The 23,333-nt window shown below is 44.6% G+C and overlaps 1 protein-coding gene across 1 annotated transcript in view; it reads left to right on the top strand.

The window, feature by feature from the left end:
* Positions 1 to 9,128: 9,128 nt before the first annotated feature.
* Positions 9,129 to 23,333, top strand: part of nr6a1a (nuclear receptor subfamily 6, group A, member 1a) — a gene marked incomplete at both ends in the record, with an annotated part of 79,251 nt that continues 65,046 nt past the window's right edge. Inside the window, one exon of the mRNA XM_079222802.1 lies at positions 9,129 to 9,195. Within this exon, the coding sequence (XP_079078928.1) occupies positions 9,129 to 9,195 (67 nt within the window). The remainder of the gene's footprint in view (positions 9,196 to 23,333) is intronic.

The following is a 23,333-nucleotide window of genomic DNA, read 5'->3' as shown; positions in this document are numbered from 1 at the left end:
GCCTGTCACCGCGGGTGGGCGGGGCTTAGCGCCACCGGCATGATCCTGTCTGTGGGAATAATAACCATAATCATAACAACAACAATAGTAACAATGATACAAGTAATAATACGAGCGTAATAATACAATAAGATATAATCATATATACAATTAGAACAACAATAATCATGGCAATAATAACAATAATAATACGAGCGTAATAACACAATAAGACAGAACCATTTACATAATCATAAAAAAAACAATTCTGTAGTAAAATGTTATATTTTTTTTGCATTTATCTGACATTGAAGTGTCACTATGTGGAAGTGCAGCGACCAATAGAACTTTGAAGGCCCTTTGGCGCCATCAGCTGGCCAATTATGTTCTTGACACTCCAATGTCCTTCTGGAGCCCCATGGGATCAGCTGCAGTTCCTCTATGCTGCAATACACAGCTCCTGCTTTGCTGTGTAGTCAAATAATACATCATCATTTACCTCGCCACAAAACTAATTATTACCAAACGCATTGTCACGACCATACTTGGATATTTGTAGCAATGCATAGTGCATTTTATACACTGAGCAATACTGTTATCATATTTTTGTGCAATACTGTTATTATTTTCTGCCTTATTAGGGCCCGAGCACTGATGTAGTCAGAGTGGAGGACCTATTGTTATTCGAATGTTTCTTATTATTCCTATTTTTCTTATTATGGTACCGCTTTGCACGGGGAAAGAGGTGCTTGAGCTAAACCTACAATTTTCAAAATGTTCACACCAATCGGACTTGGCGGACATAGCTCGATAGCGCCCCCTTGAGTCGTGAACCTATGACCCATTGACTTGAAATTTGGCACACATGTCCGGTTGTGTCTGCTCTACAAAAAAGAAAATCAAAGCATTAAGCTCCACCTTCTTAGATTTTCCGCCATTTTTAATTTTGTGAAAAACACATTCTTGCCACTTCTCCTAAACGCTGGGTCCGATTCTTTCAAAAATCTTCTCTGGATCATTATTGGTTCAATGTCATCAAAAGCTTGTTTATATATCATTGTGTTCAGAAGAAAAGGACCAATTAACTTCTTAGGGGAAAATTCCACAAAGCAGCCCTTGTATTTCTTTATATCTGTATAAATATTTATACATATATATTTACATAAATATATATTTATAATATATATAATATATATATAATTATTATTATATTACCTCTTTTTTTCAAGAAAAAAATATTTGTGCTGGTTAGAGGGCACTTGGCTGAAAAACTATTTCACAGGGTTTAAATCACTAAAGAACGGTTGAGAACCACTGCTGTATACTATAGGCAGTAACACCGAGCAGTTCTTTACTAAAGAACAGCCGTCTCCATACTATCATACCTGGAGACGTAAAACACCACGGGAGCACATAGATGCAACCGGCGTCTGGCCGCAGACGTCAGAGTGGTGTTTCGACACAGTGGGGAACTTGGAAGAAGCAATAAAGTCGCAGCCAAGACCAACAGACTTTATTGAACGTGAAGACACGATGGCGTTTTCACACCTTCTGGAATGGTTGCTCTCTCCTGATGCGGAATGAGACTCACACCTGCCCAAGCTCTCCGGCACGACTTCATCACAATGTGGCACCTGACAGAGCACATGGACACCAGCGCATATGTGCAGGAGGCTTATGATCTGATGATCGTCTCCTCCCCATATGATTCCACCGAAGACCACGATGCTCTGAGGGATTTACTGATGGACATGGCCTCCACTACACACAGCTCCAGATACACAGACCCAGAGGGAACCTCCACTGTGATCACACCAACCCTTTTGTGCTAAAAAGAAAGGGTTAGGTGCAGAGATGAGGTTGAGACCTGGGCAAGTCGCCCGACATAATGTTGTGACGACGTTCCACCCGATGGAGCACATGGACTTCAGCTATCCTGTGCAGGCTGCCGATAGGCTGAAAGCCGTCTCCCCCCGGAGGATTCGGGTGATCCTTTTTCTCCGGGTGGTCCAGGTTATAAATAAGAGAAGGTTATGTAAACTAGTCTGTCCCTGAAACAGTAAGTGATTTACTGTTTCAGATGTCAGACTAATTCACAAAACTTTTTTTTCATTTATATATTTTGTGAGTTTTTCCTGGTTTTCTTACAAAATGTTAACATGGTTATGTAAATTAGCATGTCACTGAAAGAGTAAGTGATTTACTTTTTCAGATTTACATAACTTTTCTTCCCACATTCCAGATGTCTGTGTCAGCATTGTGAAAATACTGACATGGACGAAAATATAATTAAAAAAAACAATATTATTGTTGTAATTTAGAATTTAGGAAAAATCCAAAATGCTATGACCTCATGGTTCTATGCTCTGACCTCAGGGTTATCTGATCCCAGGGTTCTATGCTCTGACCTCATGGTTATCTGATCCCAGGATTCTATGCTCTGATCCCAGGATTCTATGCTCTGACCTCATGGCTCTATGCTCTGATCTCAGGGTTCTATACTATGATCTCATGGTTCTATGCTATGACCTCATGGCTCTATGCTCTGATCTCAGGGTTCTATACTATGACCTCATGGTTCTATGCTCTGACCTCAGGGTTCTATGCTATGACCTCATGGTTCTATGCTCTGTTCTCAGGGTTCTATGCTCTGACCTCAGGGTTCTATGCTCTGACCTCATGGTTCTATGCTCTGACCTCATGGTTCTATGCTCTGACCTCAGGGTTCTATGCTCTGACCTCAGGGTTCTATGCTCTGATCTCATGGTTCTATGCTCTGACCTCAGGGTTCTATGCTCTGACCTCATGGTTCTATGCTCTGACCTCAGGGTTCTATGCTCTGACCTCAGGGTTCTATGCTCTGTTCTCAGGGTTCTATGCTCTGACCTCAGGGTTCTCTGATCTCAGGGTTCTATGCTCTGACCTAAAGGCTCTATGAAAGAAAAGAAAGGTTCCATGTGACATACAACAGCTTTAAATAACTAGTGTGAAGGGTTTAGGGGTGAAATGGAATGTGCTATTCATAACTATGTTACATAGTGTATAATCAACTGAAACTAATTGTTCTGTTTTCGTTAGTTTAGAGAGAGCTTGATCGGAAGTCCTGACCTGGGCCCCGTTCCTCGTACGTGGTTCGTCAATCAAATGTCCCATTAGCCAACTTAAATTAACCCGATGATTGAAGTCAGGCTATCTAGGTTTCTCAAAGGCTGATGAAGGCTCAAACAATCTCCTTAATTGGAACCAGACTTCAGTCATCAGGATAATTGTGCGTGCCCGTCCTACTTCAAAAGAAACCATGATGTTCTAACAGAACAATGGCAAATAAACTCAAAGGAAGAGCCTCTTTTCTCTGCTGACGAGTAGGAGATCATGAACGCATGAGGAAGTCAAGACCATAATCATAGCAAAGACACTGCCACCGCTGCGAGGGCTAGACAAGAAGCGTGGCAAAATATTACAGACAAGTTAAAGGCGTAAGTGTAGGGAAAATGTATCGGCTAATTTTAAGTGCCTCATCACCCCAATCAATCAGATTATATTTCTTTAAATGTGCCTGCTGGGAGTAGGCTTAATGGAATGCATCATTGAATGACCAGCGAAAGCCCAAAGAGTATCTAATTGATACGAATGAATAGATATTTATGAGGATATATGTACTGTATGCGCTTATGTATCATGTACTATATGTGTACATATATGTGTAGATTACCATATAGAACTAAGAGATTGAATATGTGTGTGTGAATCTGTGTATGGGCGGATCAGTATGTATGTATGTGTTATTCATAATCAGAAATTCTATCAATTGAAGCAATGAAAATAAATTGTGTGTGATTCTCTGTATTCTCATCATGAGTCCACCTTAATCATTTTATACAATAATGATATGCTATGGTGTACTAATAACACTGTCTAACATCAAGAGGACATTTCGAGCAAGTAAAAACTAAGCACAAAAACATTAGTTACAACATTACAGTCTATGCATGCAGTCTGAATACAGTCTGTGAGATGGTCAATGCATACAGTCTGTGAGACGGTCTATGCATACAGTCTGAATACAGTCTGTGAGACAGTCTATGCATACAGTCTGAATACAGTCTGTGAGATGGTCAATGCATACAGTCTGAATCCAGTCTGTGAGACAGTCTATGAATACAGTCTGAATACAGTCTGTGAGACAGTCTATGCATGCAGTCTGAATACAGTCTGTGAGATGGTCTATGCATACAGTCTGAATACAGTCTGTGAGATGGTCTATGCATACAGTCTGAATACAGTCTGTGAGATGGTCAATGCATACAGTCTGAATACAGTCTGTGAGACAGTCTATGCATACAGTCTGAATACAGTCTGTGAGACGGTTTATGCATCCAGTCTGAATACAGTCTGTGAGACAGTCTATGCATAGTCTGAATACAATCTGTGAGACAGTCTATGCATAGTCTGAATACAATCTGTGAGACAGTCTATGCATACACTCTGAATACAGTCTGTGAGATGGTCAATGCATACAGTACTGGGTTCCTTTAGCTGGGTCACCTGTAGCTGGGTTCCTTTAGCTGGGTTCCCTGTAGCTGGGTTCCTTTTGCTGGGTTCCCTGTTACTGGGTTCCTGTAGCTGGGTTCCCTGTAGATGGGTTCCTTTAGCTGGGTTCCTTTAGATGAGTTCCCTGTAACTGGGTACCTTTAGCTGGGTTCCTTTAGCTGGGTTCCTTTTGCTGGGTTCCCTGTCGCTGGGTTCCTTTAGCTGGGTTCCCTGTCGCTGGGTTCCTTTTGCTGGGTTCCCTGTTACTGGGTTCCTTTAGCTGGGTTCCCTGTAGCTGGGTTCCTTTAGCTTGGTTCCCTGTCGCTGGGTTCCTTTAGCTGGGTTCCTTTAGCTGGGTTCCTTTAGATGAGTTCCCTGTAGCTGGGTTCCTTTTGCTGGGTTCCCTGTTACTGGGTTCCTTTAGCTGGGTTCACTGTAGCTGGGTTCCCTGTAGCTGGGTTCCTTTAGCTGGGTTCCCTGTAGCTGGGTTCCCTGTAGCTGGGTTCCTTTTGCTGGGTTCCCTGTTACTGGGTTCCTTTAGCTGGGTCACCTGTAGCTGGGTTCCTTTAGCTGGGTTCCCTGTAGCTGGGTTACTTTAGCTAGGTTCCCTGTAGCTGGGTTCCTGTAGCTGAGTTCCTTGTAGCTGGGTTCCTTTAGCTGGGTTCCTTTAGATGAGTTCCCTGTAGCTGGGTACCTTTAGCTGGGTTCCTTTAGCTGGGTTCCTTTTGCTGAGTTCCCTCTAGCTGGTTTTCTTTAGCTGGGTTTCTTTTGCTGGGTTCCCTGTTACTGGGTTCCTTTAGCTGGGTTCCCTGTAGCTGGGTTCCCTGTAGCTGGGTTCCTTTAGCTTGGTTCCCTGTAGCTGGGTTCCCTGTAGCTGGGTTCCTTTAGCTGGGTTCCCTGTAGCTGGGTTCCCTGTAGCTGGGTTCCCTGTCGCTGGGTTCCTTTAGTTGGGTTCCCTGTCTCTGGGTTCCTTTTGTTGGGTTCCCTGTTACTGGGTTCCTTTAGCTGGGTCACCTGTAGCTGGGTTCCTTTAGCTGGGTTCCTTTAGATGAGTTCCCTGTAGCTGGGTACCTTTAGCTGGGTACCTTTAGCTGGGTTCCTTTAGCTGGGTTCCTTTTGCTGGGTTCCCTGTCGCTGGGTTCCTTTTGCTGGGTTCCCTGTCGCTGGGTTCCTTTTGCTGGGTTCCCTGTCGCTGGGTTCCTTTTGCTGGGTTCCCTGTCGCTGGGTTCCTTTTGCTGGGTTCCCTGTCGCTGGGTTCCTTTAGCTGGGTTCCCTGTCGCTGGGTTCCTTTTGCTGGGTTCCCTGTTACTGGGTTCCTTTTGCTGGGTTCCCTGTAGCTGGGTTCCTTTAACTGGGTTCCCTGTAGCTGGGTTCCTTTAGCTGGGTTCCTTTAGATGAATTCCCTGTAGCTGGTTTCCTTTAGCTGGGTTCCTTTTGCTGGGTTCCCTGTTACTGGGTTCCTTTAGCTGGGTTCACTGTATCTGGGTTCACTGTAGCTGGGTTCCTTTAGCTGGGTTCCCTGTAGCTGGGTTCCCTGTAGCTGGGTTCCCTGTCACTGGGTTCCTTTAGTTGGGTTCCCTGTTGCTGGGTTCCTTTTGCTGGGTTCCCTGCTACTGGGTTCCTTTAGCTGGGTTCCTTTAGCTGGGTCACCTGTAGCTGGGTTCCTTTAGCTGGGTTCCCTGTAGCTGGGTTCCTTTTGCTGGGTTCCCTGTTACTGGGTTCCTGTAGCTGAGTTCCCTGTAGCTGGGTTCCTTTAGCTGGGTTCCTTTAGATGAGTTCCCTGTAGCTGGGTACCTTTAGCTGGGTTCCTTTAGCTGGGTTCCCTGTTACTGGGTTCCTGTAGCTGAGTTCCCTGTAGCTGGGTTCCTTTAGCTGGGTTCCTTTAGATGAGTTCCCTGTAGCTGGGTACCTTTAGCTGGGTTCCTTTAGCTGGGTTCCTTTTGCTGGGTTCCCTGTCGCTGGGTTCCTTTAGCTGGGTTCCCTGTCGCTGGGTTCCTTTAGCTGGGTTCCCTGTTACTGGGTTCCTTTTGCTGGGTTCCCTGTTACTGGGTTCCTTTAGCTGGGTTCCCTGTAGCTGGGTTCCTTTAGCTGGGTTCCCTGTAGCTGGGTTCCTTTAGCTGGGTTCCTTTAGATGAGTTCCCTGTAGCTGGTTTCCTTTAGATGGGTTCCTTTTGCTTGGTTCCCTGTTACTGGGTTCCTTTAGCTGGGTTCCCTGTAGCTGGTTTCCTTTTGCTGGGTTCCTTTTGCTGGATTCCTTTAGCTGGGTTCCCTGTCGCTGGGTTCCTTTAGCTGGGTTCCCTGTAGCTGGTTTCCTTTAGCTGGTTTCCTTTTGCTGGATTCCTTTAGCTGGGTTCCCTGTCGCTGGGTTCCTTTAGCTGGGTTCCCTGTAGCTGGTTTCCTTTAGCTGGTTTCCTTTTGCTGGATTCCTTTAGCTGGGTTCCCTGTCGCTGGGTTCCTTTAGCTGGGTTCCCTGTAGCTGGGTTCCTTTAGCTGGGTTCCCTGTCGATGGGTTCCTTTAGCTGGGTTCCCTGTCGTTGGGTTCCTTTAGCTGGGTTCCTTTAGCTGGGTTCCCTGTCGGTGGGTTCCTTTAGCTGGGTTCCCTGTCGATGGGTTCCTTTTCCCTGTAGCTGGGTACCTTTAGCTGGATTCCTTTAGCTGGGTTCCTTTAGCTGGGTTCCTTTTGCTGGGTTTCCTGTCGCTGGGTTCCTTTAGCTGGGTAAGGGTCAGGCTCCTGTCTCTTCTTCTTCTTTAAGGTTTATTGGCGGTTGGCCACCAACTGGAATGGAGTGGATCAGGATGACTTGCCCTTTCAACAAATAACACTACTAAATACAAAACAACCAAAACAAAGGGCTCATGTTCTCTATAATCCTTGTTACCCTAAGGTACTGCCGTAGTGCTTTATAGCACTAGAGTTACCTGCAGAACCTCATATCAGACCGTACCTCCTCTTCCAGTTCTCCAGCTGCCTCCTTTGGTTCTCAGACCCTGACGGTGTAGAACATGGGTTCTCAACCTTTTCCCAGTGATGTAACCCTGTGAAATATCCTTTGAGCCAAGAACCCCTGACCAGTGCAAAGCATTTTGGGTTGAAAAAAAGATGTAATACACAGCGCTGGGCCACCAGTGTCTGATTTAATATAGAATACATATAATTCAGTGTATGAACTTACACCTATATTTTATTGAATATGTATTAAATAACCATTTTTAAAGGATCTCTTAATGGATGCTCATCCTTTCTGTCATCCTCCCTTTGCTTCTGCCACCTTTCCTTTAACCTCATTGTAATAATCCCCTTGGCCTCTGACTTACTGAAGGTGACTTTAACTTTTGAGCCACTACTCTTTGTGGCTTCTTTCACCGCTCTCTCCGCCATTTTATTTCCCTTAACCCACATGTGCAGAATCCATAAGAACTGTCAGACCATCATGTGGATCCTAGAGTGTTTGATGCACCTGGGCATGTGGTAACTGTCTACGTGTGTCTGTATTGTCTGCACATTAAACGTACCCCTCTATCCTTGCTCTTCTTTTTAAGTAATGCAAAGTCTACTGTTGCCTCAGGAAGTATCCGCGGTGCTTCTGCTGGCAATGGAACTGTTGGACTGAACTTTAATTTGTCAATGTTCATTTATTTAGCTTTCTGTGCTGCTGTCCATCCAAAGCTTCTCTCTCCCTCCTCTCCGTCCCCCTCAGGGTCTTAAGGTCTCCTGGGTTGGATGCTCTTCACTGTGGCCCAGGCTCCTGTCTCGTGCACGCGGACTGACGTCACACGCCACATCACTAGTTATTAGGAACACCTGTGCGTTTCCTCCGGCCTCTGCTGGATAAACGCCTTGTCCGTGCTGCCTTCAGGTCCCGTGGGAGTAATGCCACGTTATCAGGTTAAACGAACAAAACATGACTTAATAGGTGCTTTTATGTAGAATGGTGCAGTCTTTTTAGATAATAGTTCCTCGTCGCCTACTAATTGCTTTGGAATTACACTTTTCATTTCATTTCACCTCCATGGTGGTTTCATTTCTTCATTCAGAAGTTACACAATCAGATTTAAATCAGCTTGTAACCCGTGATGCTGCTTATGTATGCTTTTGTTTTGTTTATTGCTGTTGTGTGTTTGTTTATTTATTATTTAGTCAAATGTATTTGATGTGTAACGTTCTTGGCAATAAACTGTTATGATTCTGATAATCTCACCTCTGTGCCTGGTTTATACTGTTATTGCTTTTATTGTTTCTGTAAAGGGCCTTTGAGTGCCTTTCAAAACGCAATACAAATACAATGCATTATTATTATTGTTATTATTATTATTATTATTATTTGGTCCGGCTACTTCTTCTACTCGGATGAAAACGAAACCACTACCCTCCACCCTTTGCGCGGTCCCTGAACGCACCACCCCTGGGGGTGTGGATCCAGTTATTCCCCGCTGACTGCGAGCAGAAGGCTAAATCATGGGACGGAGGTCCGAGCAGTGAGCCAGCAAGGCGGAGGACGCGGACAAAGCACAGCCCGCATTCAGACCCCTCACCCTCACCGTCGCTGTCAGCGCACGTCTCCACATCCGCAGGTCTCTTCGTGGCGTCGGGCTGACTCTGGATCAGCTCATGCAGGAGGATGGAGATTGAGAAGAGGACGAATGTGTTCGACTTCCCGGAGAGAAACAACGCCAAGTCCGTGAACGGTAGGCAACGCACGACCCTGAGCATGCTCATGCATGTTCCACACGCACACATCAGCACACACACCGCGCACCTCCACGCGGAGCAGCGCCCAGCAGCGCATCCATCCCCGCTGCGGGAGCGCTTCAAGCCGCTGCAGCCGCTCCAGACCCACCGCTCCTAACGCGGGCAGCGCGCGGGGGCTGAAGCCAGGGAAGGGGACCTGGAGGTGACTCAGTAGGGACCTGGAGGTGACTCAGTAGGGACCTGGAGGTGACTCAGTAGGGACCTGGAGGTGACTCAGTAGGGACCTGGAGGTGACTCAGTAGGGACCTGGAGGTGACTCAGTAGGGACCTGGAGGTGACTCGGTGGGGACCTGGAGGTGACTCGCTGGGGACTTGGAGGTGACTCGGTGGGGACTTGGAGGTGACTCGGTGGGGACCTGGAGGTGACTCAGTAGGGACCTGGAGGTGACTCAGTAGGGACCTGGAGGTGACTCGGTGGGGACCTGGAGGTGACTCAGTAGGGACCTGGAGGTGACTCGGTGGGGACCTGGAGGTGACTCGGTGGGGACCTGGAGGTGACTCGGTGGGGACCTGGAGGTGACTCGGTGGGGACCTGGAGGTGACTCGGTGGGGACCTGGAGGTGACTCGGTGGGGACCTGGAGGTGACTCAGTAGGGACCTGGAGGTGACTCGCTGGGGACTTGGAGGTGACTCAGTAGGGACCTGGAGGTGACTCAGTAGGGACTTGGAGGTGACTCGCTGGGGACTTGGAGGTGACTCGCTGGGGACCTGGAGGTGACTCAGGGCCGGGAGCACTCGTGCACCTCCGCAGGTGGAGGGCCAGGTGGGAGAGAGGGGTTTGTTCCCGAGCTTTGCTTCAGGGAAGTTGGATTGTTTCCGTGTGTGTGTGTGTGTGTGTGTGTGTGTGTGTGTGTGTGCGCGTGCTTGTGAGAGCTGGGCTCGCTGGGAACAGAGGTCGGAATGTTTTTATTTGGAGGTGGCAGCGAGGCTCTGAGGTCGTAAAAGGTGAACTTTTGAACTTGGAGAAGGCGCTGCAGCCGCTTCAGTCCCCGCGACCCGGTGCCGCTTCACGGGATGGAGAGCCGGGAGAAGAGGGTCCGGTTCCTCTGGTCATGGCTCTTTGAGCTCACACTGTAGGGACGCTTCATTTACAGTCCTCTTACCTTTCAGTTGGCTTATTATTTCTTCATATGTTCTGTATTGCCCACACTAAGGCCCACAATGCCTTGCAGCAGTCCGTCACACGCGGGACTGAAGATTTATTGACATTTCCAGCATTAAAATTCCTCTAACTCTGCATGCTCTGAGCACGACGTGACGTCATGAGCCTAATTATGAGAGACCGGCTGCACCAACATGTGATGGATTAGTCTGTGATCTGGTATTTCAAAAGGAAATTCTGACTAATACAAAAAACGGGGAAAAGGAGAGAACTTAAATAGCTTAACATTGTTTTCAAAACATTTTTTTAAATTTTTTTATAAATGATAAGACTACATGGCTTATTTTACGATTCGTCCAAATAAACTGACACCAATGTTGACGATTCAGTTTTTATTTGTTTTATTCATTTCATCTTCTTGGGCTTTAGGAAACTGTAACATTTTATTTTACTATTGTTTTGAATTAAAACTAAACAATTCCTATATCAATTAACAATAATCAACAAATAAAAAAATTCTTAAAATCTTTAACTGCTTACCGTAAATCTAAATTTTGAAAGAAATAATGCTCTGTCTTTAATTCTTCTTTCCGTCATCGCAGAATGTAAGAAAATAATAATGAATAACTTGATGCATACATAAACGAGTAACCCAATGGTGTGAATGTGTTTTGTCAGCGTTGATGGAATTACATTTTCAGTTTGCAAACTCAGCATTTTTCTTTTGTCTAAAAGACTGATCATATTAGGAGCTCTTTTTCATTAAAACATTGTCATGAATACAATGATGGGGAAACAATGGAGGGAATCTAATAATGTAATAATAAACTGTCAAATGAATCTGGGTGAGGAAGGCCTTTTACGTAATGTAGAGCTGGAGGAGTCATTAAAGTATATCAATAGAAGCCGTTCTCATAATCGATTCATTAGGGAAGTAATTGTATTATATAAAACATTGTATTATCTCTTCAGTTGAGATGTTTTGCCTCGCATGAGGTTTTGTTTTTGATGTATGTGACAGTAAACTCTACATTGTTTGGTTCTGGACTGGGAAAGAAATGCAGCTAACATTTTTTTCATTGTTGATTTAATCTGTGCATTATTTTCTAGATTAATCGGTCTGAAAAATGTCACTAGAGCCCAAAGAGACCTCAAAGATATTTAGTTTCATGTCACAGGAGTTAAGAAACTGGCAAACATTTGCATTTAAGAAATAGAATCATAACTTATCCTTCCTCATGTGTTAATATAATAATGTTAATATTTTGGTGTGGGCCTCTGGGCCTTTTCTTTGTCAGGATACCTCCATTTCAATTAAAGAAATGTTAAAATGAACCTCAAGAGAATCATGTCAATGAATAAAAGGTTGTTGTGTTACCTGACTATTACTGAGGGGTTTTAGAACACATCTCTTACATACATTTGTTTTATTTATGTTTTAATATTATTAACTATAGTAACTTCTATGGTATTACGGGTCAATTTCGACCCATTTATATTTAGTTCAAGAAAAAGGCTAAACAGTATTTTTTTCAGCAATAAAACTTTAATACAAACACAGATTTGCAAGGTAAAACCAACAACAACCAATCAAGCAAATCTTATTTTTTTTAACTGCGTCAAAACCGACCCTAACAACACAAAGGTCATTTCATAATTTTATAATTTTGTGGGGAAACATTTTTTTTATTTAGTTGAAATAGAGGTTCCTGACCAACTTTGATGCAATAAACACATTAATGTGGTTCCTTTATGTTTTTAAAACCTAAAACGGGTCGACCCGAACACAAGGAAGGTTAAAAAAAAATGCTGATGAATTGATTTATTATTTTAATAGTGTCTTGAGTCATCTTACAGCTCTGTTTTTCTAAATCATGATTTGATTCACAAAGAAAATAGTGGAGGCCGCTTTCTGCACATTTCTAAGAGACGACTGCAGTTCATATGGAGAACGTTCCAGCTGAGGAGTAGTCTGCCGGTGAAGAATATAAGCGTTAGTTGCAGCAGATGCTGCAGATGTTGAAACCAGCTGGTTAACCCATCACTGAGCGGGGAGAAGTGTTGACTGTTAAAGCTGTCGGCTCACATTGTTCCAGAGGAAACAAAGCAGCCTCCCTCCTTCCAGCTCTCCACAGAGCCACATTTGAAGAACTCCATTTGGATTGATCTTTGAATTGACTGGGAACCCCCTCGCCTCCGCTCTGTGCTCAGTGACGTGGGCCGTTTTAATGCAATTGAAGTCGGTGGTGGAAGAAGAAGAAGGAGCCAGGTTGGCTGCAGGAGTCCCGTGTTTGTGGCTCCGTGTTTGGGCCTCGGGGGTTTTGCCGGCCGCCCGGCTGAAAGAAAGGGCTTTGTGAGCCGCGCTCCGGCCGGGGGTCTGTGCTCTCCCTCGGGGCGACGGGACGGCTGGCGGTGGGCGGGACGGGGGCCGGGATGCCAAACCCCCCGCCGTGCCGCCTGAATGATGAGCCGGAGGAGTACAGTAGAGGAGGGGCCACGCAGGCAGATGTGATCCATCATGCGGGGTTGTCTTCTTAACTTGACTCCCTCCACTACCACAGGATCTGTGTCAACGCCAACAAACACTAGATAGCTGATGATCTGCAATCTATACGACCAAACCAGTCTTTATTCTGTAAAGCAGGGAGGTGTTGGGTTAGTCTTCTCTTCTGGTTTCACTCTTCAACAAACACACTAACAGCTGTTTTCACTCATTTTCATCAAGTATTTTGATTCCAGTTTAGACGAAGTGGAAGTTGTGGAAATAAGAAAAAGGATTCTGAAGGTTTCTGTTGAACGTTCAAAGTAATACCAGCAGAGTGTAAATATCTCCTCACTGATTCAGTTCAATTATATATATATATATATATATATATATATATATATATCTATATCTATCTATCTATCTATCTCGTTACATTTCGTAAAGCCGCTTGGCATCAGTTTCTGTTCTCTTTGATCCGGGGTCAGACCGGGGTCCGGCTCCTCTGGGGCTGATTCTTTTTCTCAATAAAATCAATTGGAAACTGAAGGGATCATCAGGATTGTGAAACAAGGGTGTAAATGTTGGGACTCCACCTATTGCAAGATAATTTCCCCAGATTGGAGGACATTCCTCCCCAGCTGATTAGCATTTCAAACAGAGTGATTTATCTGGCAGCAGATGGTTTCAGCATCAGATGAATGAAGTGGAAGTGTGAGCTCTCTGTATGCTGCAACTTCACACTGGTCCTTTGGATTTACTTACTTTAATCTGTATTGATTAGCCAGGTTTCATTCTAACGATGCATAAAGAAAAACCTTGACGTGGCAGTTTTGTTTTACCGCATGCTGAAAAACATTCAGTTATATATTAATAAAATACACTTTGATTTGTAAAATGTGTTCGATGGATTCACCTTATTGTATACGTTAACGAATGAGAACAGAAATATGCCTTTACACATTCACAAAATAACAAATATATATATTTGATGAATATAAAATATTTTTTGGCGTTATTTGTATACATTTGACCATGAATGGTTAGTTTGTTTCCTGTCTTAATGTCACATACCTTTTAAACATGCATGTAAAACACATGTTCATATATAACATCATGAGTTCAGGACTAAACGGAAGTTGACTTTTTAAAAAAAATTTTTTATAGAAATTTGCCAGTTGACTACATTTTCTTAAAGTTAATTTTTTCACTGTAAGAAAATAACACCAGTGAGAGAACCTGATTAGTTAATTGTACTTTCACCAATTTCCTCATTTAGAAGGAACACATTCTGTGATCGTAAGAGTCTTGCACTATCAGTTTTCCTCTAATGGATGGTACGTCATTACTTTGAAGTCGTGTATAGGATGAACGTTCCACTTTGACGTGGAGGCTAATATCATTCTAAATGTCTTCATAAAGACATCATATTCCTTTAACTTGTCTGTTGATGCCGTTTAATGTGAACGTCTTCAATGGCTTGACCTCCTCTTGTTCCAGTCATCCATCACTTCGTCATATGGAAGCATTTCTTCTTTATTTCGCTGACAGCTGGACATGTCCACAGAAGCTCCTCCTCTCTGAGGTCTAGAGGCTGAACGTCCTTCATCCTGATGGTTTCCAGGCAACATGCGTGTGCTCTGACTGGAGAGGTCAGGTGATGAGCGCCAGAACAGAAGCACCCATAGGCGGGTTCAGATCAGATGCAGGTCTTATCAGGACCACAAACAGCACACTATCACACGCTGTATTATGCTACAATGTGACATTAATAATAATGAACATATATGCTGTATTATGCTACAATGTGACATTAATAATAATGACCATATATGCTGTATTATGCTACAATGTGACATTAATAATAATGACCATATATGCTGTATTATGCTACAATGTGACATTAATAATAATGACCATATATGCTGTATTATGCTACAATGTGACATTAATAATAATGACCATATATGCTGTATTATGCTACAATGTGACATTAATAATAATGACCATATATGCTGTATTATGATACAATGTGACATTAATAATAATGACCATATATGCTGTATTATGCTACAATGTGACATTAATAATAATGATCATATATGCTGTATTATGCTACAATGTGACATTAATAATAATGAACATATATGTTGTATTATGCTACAATGTGACATTAATAATAACTATCATATATGCTGTATTATGCTACAATGTGACATTAATAATAACTATCATATATGCTGTATTATGCTACAATGTGACATTAATAATAATGAACATATATGTTGTATTATGCTACAATGTGACATAATAATAACTACCATATATGCTGTATTATGCTACAATGTGACATTAATAATAATGAACATATATGCTGTATTATGCTACAATGTGACATTAATAATAATGAACATATATGCTGTATTATGCTACAATGTGACATTAATAATAATGACCATATATGTTGTACTATGCTACAATGTGACATAATAATAACTACCATATATGCTGTATTATGCTACAATGTGACATTAATAATAATGACCATATATGCTGTATTATGCTACAATGTGACATAATAATAATTACCATATATGCTGTATTATGCTACAATGTGACATTAATAATAATTTCCATATATGCTGTATTATGCTACAATGTGACATTAATAATGATGAACATATATGTTGTATTATGCTACAGTGTGACATTAATAATAATTTCCATATATGCTGTATTATGCTACAATGTGACATTAATAATAATTTCCATATATGCTGTATTATGCTACAATGTGACATTAATAATAATGAACATATATGTTGTATTATGCTACAGTGTGACATTAATAATAATTTCCATATATGCTGTATTATGCTACAATGTGACATTAATACCCTGCTGTAGAGGGTTTAATGATACTCTCTGTGGGTGATTCTGGACACGGCCATGATCAGCAGTTCCTCACCTTTTTATCTATCTTTAAGTTTATATTACTAAGTTGATATTTGTTAAGCATGGAATCCTTTCTTGGCCCGAGCGCCCCCCTCTCGCGTCGCTCTTCCCCCGCGGCGGCGCTGGCGTGTTGTTGTGTGGACCGTGACGGGCAGGTGGGGGAGGTGGCCGTGAGCGCTATGGGAACGGTGACCAGGTCACTGGGATGCTGCTCTTGAAGCATTAATGGCCGCTCTCTGCTGACCTCCGTGTAACCCAGCAAAGTATTTACAGCCTCCACTTGATCCATGAGCTACAGGCCGGGTGGCTCTCACATGCTCTCTGGCTCACCGGAGGATCTAACAGCTGCTAATGAGCTGCAGGCAGGATGGGGGAGGAGCGGCCTTAAAGCATATTTTGAAAGGGGAAGACGTTACAGTAAGTACTGGGGACAGTTGGTACAGTGACCGGTGACTATCACGCCTCTGTGATATTCAACACGTGGCATAGCCAGAAGCCATGAACAGCTTCAGTTTGAGTTTGAATTTGAGAGGAGAGGATGAGCTCCTCTGTAAAACACTGAACTTGGTATGTAGAGTCGGGACGCTTTATTTCCGTTTCACAGCTTCTGTTCGCAGCCCTAAGTGTTAGGATTCACTTGTATTGGAAGAAACTCCCGAGTGATTTGACTGCTGCATCGACGCAAAGCTCCGTCCACACTGGCTAGACTGGAGTCTGTTGAAGATGAAGTCATCCTCACAGATTTCTGGACAAAGCCGGCAGGCAGCAGTCATTTGTCAGTCAACAGAAAAGACACACAGAGCGGCACATTTAACAGGAATCTGCTAAACGGTTACTGTTCTCATTAGCTAAACACAAACAAGCACATTCCCCTTGAGTTCATGTTTCAGGGCTGTGGGCGGAGTCTGTGCATCACCAGGGCTCTTCTGACGGTCATGTGAATGTGTTATATTCATGTGTTCATTTACGCTGAGTTTGAAATAATGAATATGCTTTTAAAAGAGAGACTCAGAATATAAGCAGGCATACATACAGACATCTATATAAATGTTTATTCTTTAATCAAACTATTGTCTCATTCATTTGAGTCATTTAAGGTTTACTGTATGCTTTGTGTTCTCATTGTTAGTTTAAATACTACATTTACTCACTTTTTACTGTTTACACCCAGACTTCACTAAATGTTTGTCATGGACATGAGAAGTCATGAAACCCGTTGGTCAGGATGAATATGAACCCTGGTCTAGCTATTGGTTCCACTGGTTGAGTTATTGTTTAGTCAAATGTTAGAACATAGTCAGATATGACGTTCAGTTTACGATGTAAACGAGTAAATCATCAAACCCTCACACGGGAGAAGCTGCGTAACATTTAGGACTTTCTGGCAATTGATGCGATGAATACTGGTTTCAGCCGGGCTCCACAGGGAGGTGGCCAGGTGGCGGCCATTTTGAGGAGTAGTTTTTTAACATGTAAACTGGGATCGGGACAGACTAGAGGACGTCTGTAGAGATGATGGACCAACAGTCAGGGGCGGTTTTGGGCACGGGCGACCCGGGCAGTCGCCCGGGGCGGCACTTTTTTATGACACGTGAGGGGCGGCACGACCACTTAAAAAAAAAAAAAAAAAAAAATATCATCTGGGCCGTGAAGCGGTTTTCCAAAATCTATCATGTCACTGTGTAGGGGGTTGGGGGATTGGCGCCCCCTGCGGCTGCTTGCTGGGGGGGGTGCCGGCTGCGGGTCGTGTGTGTGTGTGTGTGTGTGTGTGTGTGTGTGTGTGTGTGTGTGTGTGTGTGTGTGTGTGTGTGTGTGTGTGTGTGCGTGCGCGCGGGGGGGGGGGGGCGGTCGGTCCACTGTGGGCTATGGAGCCGTGCTCTAATGCAGTGGTACCTAACCTTTTTTGAGCCAGACCGGTTTTGTGTCAGACAATATTTTCACGAACCGGCCTTCACGGTGTAGATGAAAAATATGACGTAATAAATATGACTTAATACGACCGGCATAAATACAATTATAAAATGCATAAAGATACACATCACCATGACGCTGCATTAGTGGAGCCTGAGCTTGTTCCTCTGCTACGAGCCGGTCCGTCTCGGGGTGACGGGAGAAAAAGGCCGAGCCCCGACGTCTGTTGTTTATGTCCAGTCTACTGACTCTACTCCGTACCTTACACCTTTACATGCAATCTGTCACTTCATTAAAACCTGCTTCACAAAGACAGGGTGTTGGAATGGAGGCAGGGTCAGATCTCAGTAACTCTGCCTTGATTTCAATCCAGAACACAGAGTTGTGACGGACTTTTAAGTTTCACTTTTGGGGAAACGTAAGGAACCTCTTGACATGTGTCAAGATGTTACGTTTGAGGCTACGCACAGACGGATGTATCCGGTCTTAATTACATGTAGGCGTAGTTACATGTAGAACCGCCACTGCCAACAGTCCAGGACTAATGATCTGTGGAGCGTTGAGCTCAAACTACAGAAGTAGTTTCTGTAACCAAGCTTTCATTCCTTTGTTGTATTGTCATTATTCAGCTGATAAACTGAACAGTACCTTAATTACTCGCCAACCCAATAGTCGGTGGTCGGTCAGAGTGCAGACATTCATGGAGAGCAGAGGAAGTTTAGTTAACTGGTCTCAGACCAGTTGACTTGACCGCTGTTGGTGCTTCAGTGTGAGACCGAGGATCCTCTCGGCTGAGGGAAGGACTGCAGGTGGGGTTGATGATCTCATGTTACATGATGTTTAATGACAGCATGCTGCAGATCATGATTCTTTATAATAAATGTTCTATTCTTTTCCTATTTCCAAAACTGGTCAGTGTTGCACTGAATGAGGCGCGTCTGATTTACTGCAACCAAATAACTACTTAATTATATTCTTACAATACTGTATCACACAAACTGTGAACAAACGTAAAGTGTGGGTTTGGGAGGGTTTTTAATAATCATTCCTTATTTGAAATTTTTTTTACTTGTATTTCCTCAAATTATTTTTACTTTATGTTGTCTGTTTGCTCTACTTTCCTGTCACTTTCTTCATTAATATTGTGTGTGCGCACACACACACACACACACATACACACACACACACACACACACACACACACACACACACACAGTGTCTTATGGTACAGTTTCCTAGTCGCGTACGCTAACTGCTCACACACGAAAGGGAGAGCTGTGATCACAATACTGCAAGAGCAGTGAGATGCTTTACGCACGCTGAGCCTCCTGCCCGACAGTAAACGGGTGACATTTACTGGGACTCCATTGTCCACTGGGAGGGAGGGAGGGCTTCTACGCTGGTGAACAACAGGAAATGTTTAAAAGTCACCAATAGTTACCCAACATATACAGAAGCGATAAAGTGTTCGTAGCTGCCACAACAGGGAAACCTGGACTCCAGACTTTATTGTTTCTCACAAAAACCAATCTCCCTAAACTCTGAAGCGATCTCTTTTGGTCAAATCTTCCCCCAGATTTGATTTGGTGTTAGTCTCCCTGCCAGAGACCTGAGGTGAAGAAGTGAGCTGCAGCTGAATGACGGCGAGCCCTGCTTTGTTTTTGAGTTTTGTAAGATGATGATTATCAGATGGCTGCTTTCCGCCTCCGTTTGCACAGTGCAGTGCGCTGGCCGGCTCTGTGAGGCCGTAAAACTCTGACCCATGGTATGATGAAAGGGAAGTCGCTCCTTTGAGCGTGTCAAGTGACGGAGCGCCCGCCCCCCTGACCACAGCGTGACCCTCGGCCCGGCCGGCCGCCCGGATTAGCGCAGATAAAGCCATACATTCATTAGCTTAACACAACACACTCTGAGAAAGTGTGAGGCTATAAAAAGTGGCCTTCAGCCCGTTGTTTGATCCTGAAGGCAGCATCACGGCCATCAATGCAGCGTGAATACAAAGATGGCTGCACTATAACCCTCAGACATCCATCAAGGATGCATCATATCTTCAGTAAAAGAGACATTTACGCTTTAAAATATGATTTACAAAAAGCCAGTGATAAATCTGGTGCATTATTTTCTCTATCTAGTAAATAGAAGTGTTTCCTTACTGCCATTGGCTGGTTGCAGTTTGGCCCATGGTGCCCTATTTACACTACAAAACAAGTCAAATGTTCTCTAATATCAGTTCCTCACTTTTTGTATTTTTTTTTATCTTCAAAGTGCAGTTTGACTTATTTGTTCTCATTGGAATCCGTGAAGGAATACTTTAACATTTTGGGAAATCCACATATTAGCTTTCTCTTTGAGAGTGAGACGAGAATAGTGATCTATAATGAATCTCATGTCTGTGTCTGGCTCTTCCAGCGGGAAACGATCCTCCTGTTCGTTAAGTCTGTTCATTGACAGAAATGTCAAAAGAACAATTCGCGGTTCCAGGGGGAGTTTATCCATCTGCCCAGCATTTCTGTGCAGTGTGCAGCCTCTAGTGTGCAGCCTCTAGTGTGCAGCCTCTAGTGTGCAGTGTGCAGCCGCCAGTGTGCAGCCTCCAGCCTCTAGTGTGCAGCCTCTAGTGTGCAGCCTCCAGCCTCTAGTGTGCAGCCTCCAGCCTCTAGTGTGCAGCCGCCAGTGTGCAGCCTCCAGCCTCTAGTGTGCAGCCTCTAGTGTGCAGCCTCCAGCCTCTAGTGTGCAGCCTCTAGTGTGCAGCCTCCAGCCTCTAGTGTGCAGCCTCTAGTGTGCAGCCTCCAGCCTCTAGTGTGCAGCCGCCAGTGTGCAGCCTCCAGCCTCTAGTGTGCAGCCTCCAGCCTCTAGTGTGCAGCCTCCAGCCTCTAGTGTGCAGCCTCTAGTGTGCAGCCTCCAGCCTCTAGTGTGCAGCCGCCAGTGTGCAGCCTCCAGCCTCTAGTGTGCAGCCTCTAGTGTGCAGCCTCCAGCCTCTAGTGTGCAGCCTCTAGTGTGCAGCCTCCAGCCTCTAGTGTGCAGCCGCCAGTGTGCAGCCTCCAGCCTCTAGTGTGCAGCCTCCAGCCTCTAGTGTGCAGCCTCCAGCCTCTAGTGTGCAGCCTGCAGTGTGCAGCCTCTAGTGTGCAGCCTCCAGCCTCTAGTGTGCAGCCTCTAGTGTGCAGCCTCCAGCCTCTAGTGTGCAGCCTCTAGTGTGCAGCCTCTAGTGTGCAGCCTCCAGCCTCTAGTGTGCAGCCTCTAGTGTGCAGCCTCTAGTGTGCAGCCTCTAGTCTCCAGCCTCTAGTATGCATGGCGTCTTAGAAAAGCTTAAACATATCTGAATTAATATCATAAATATATAAAATGGGAGTGTGTTGACTTTAGTCCCCAAAGTCTAAAACCCTCCTCACTCGTCCGTGGCCCGGTCTCCATCCCGTCCTGGGGATCCGTGTAAAGCTGCCGGAGATCTGTGAATTTAAACGGCGATGCGAGGCGGCGGGAGGACGGAACAGACGGGGCGCTGCGCTACAGAGGTCAAGGGTCAGGTGTAGAGGTCAGGGAGACACTCGAGTTCCTTCACAAGCTTTCAGACGCAATATCCACCATCAGAGAAAGAGTCTTCCAACACGACCCGGGGTCACATGAAGGTGCATAGAGCCTCATTACCTCACTGACTCTTCTCTCATGACTCCCGTTAGCTGATAAGTAGGTTTTGTTAGTGTGAGCCCTGCTTGTTGGCTTCACAACGTCACGATCGATGAAATAGAACGGTTTTGACATCGTCATAAGAAGCGGAAGACAGACCCACCGGGACCCAGAGGGGTTGATTTAAGGTTTACCTGGAGAGCCAGTGTGAGGTAGCACCCCTCTCCCGTTCAGCGAGTCATTCACACCTGCTGGAAGCAACATTGACCCATAAGGCAACAGTAAGGCTTTGATAGCGGCCCGGAGATGGTTATTCAGCAGCCCCCCAAGGCCAGGTGGTCCCGGCTCCCCTCTCCACTTGGTTATACCCCATCTGCTCCTTCAAGGCTGGCAGAGGCAAACTGAGATCCTCTCGGTCATGCGTGGGTCTCTGACCTCAGAGTGAACACAATGATCTATCTGTGGCCGCTGCTTCCATTCATCCATCTTTCAGTCCAGAGGCTGAGTGACGTCACATAGCTCACAACTGTAGTCTTACAAAAGCTTTCCTCACTGCATCAGCCTGGACGTGTAGTGAGAGAAGTCTGTTCTGTAGCTCCTCCCATCAGTGTGAGTGTTAGTTGGTCCTGATGGACAGGTGGTACCTTCATGGTAGCTCCTCCCATCAGTGTGAATGTTAGTTAGTCCTGATGGACAGGTGGTTCCTTCATGGTAGCTCCTCCCATCAGTGTGAATGTTAGTTAGTCCTGATGGACAGGTGGTTCCTTCATGGTAGCTCCTCCCATCAGTGTGAATGTTAGTTAGTCCTGATGGACAGGTGGTACCTTCATGGTAGCTCCTCCCATCAGTGTGAATGTTAGTTAGTCCTGATGGACAGGTGGTACCTTCATGGTAGCTCCTCCCATCAGTGTGAATGTTAGTTAGTCCTGATGGACAGGTGGTTCCTTCATGGTAGCTCCTCCCATCAGTATGAATGTTAGTTAGTCCTGATGGACAGGTGGTACCTTCATGGTAGCTCCTCCCATCAGTGTATGAATGGGTGAATGATGTAATGTAGAGTTAAAGCTCTGAGTGGTCAGAAGACTAGAAAAGAGAAGTACAGTTCATTTAGCGTTGCGTCCGCTTTGGGAAGTGACTCGTTCGGTGATGAAGGACAATAACGCTTCAGATGAGTAATCCAGAACCACAATGCTGAAACTAGCTTGATTTATATTGTTAAATACAATAAATGAAAGCAGTACTCTATTAGCTCGCCCATGTGATGTGAGATGCTACTTCGGCATCCGATGGACTCGCTGTAGTCTTCTGACTTTTTTGAGACATTTGTCCCTGAAGTTTCTGCTAATCAAATCATAATTCCATTCACCTCCTTTGGGGTCGGGGAAGAAATCTCCGACAGATGTCAAAAACTGGATCATAAAAAAAAACCCACAAAGACAAATGAACATTATTTAAAAAAGAAAATAGACAAACTACATTTCAGAAACTGGATTATCAAAAAAAAGAAAGTACAACTGGATCAATAAAAACAACCTGGACAATGCACATTATACAGAAAAAATGAAGAAAAAAAAGAAACTATATTAAACAAAACGTGACAAACTACTAGACTAACTCGCAGTGATTCAAAGAGTTAAGCAGCAGTGATGCAGCAGAGGAGACTTTTAAAGATAAATCAGGCTAAATCAAGTTTTAAACACTTTAATAATTATTTCTTAACTCATAAACTTGTGTTGATGTCTCTATCGGCTCCGACAGCTCAGTCAAAGTGGGACACAATATGCCATTAATGGGTTTAGTCACGGAGACCAGGACTCTGCGGGGGACTGTGGTTGTGGGGGACTCTGTGGTGGGGGGGGGGGGGAGACTCTGTGGTAGTGGGGGACTCTGTGGTGGGGGGGAGACTCTGTGGTGGGGGGCGGGGGGACCTCTGTGGTGGGGGTTCTGTGGGGCTGATAGCGAGGTTGCTCTCCGTCCCGTCCGCTGTTTGCAGCCGGCCTGCA

Source organism: Taurulus bubalis, assembly GCF_910589615.1.
Source record: "Taurulus bubalis genome assembly, chromosome: 8".
In the NCBI taxonomy this organism is placed as follows: Eukaryota; Metazoa; Chordata; class Actinopteri; order Perciformes; family Cottidae; genus Taurulus; species Taurulus bubalis.
The sequence above is the reverse complement of the archived record's forward strand: the minus strand, read 5'-3'. Positions and strand labels throughout refer to the sequence as shown.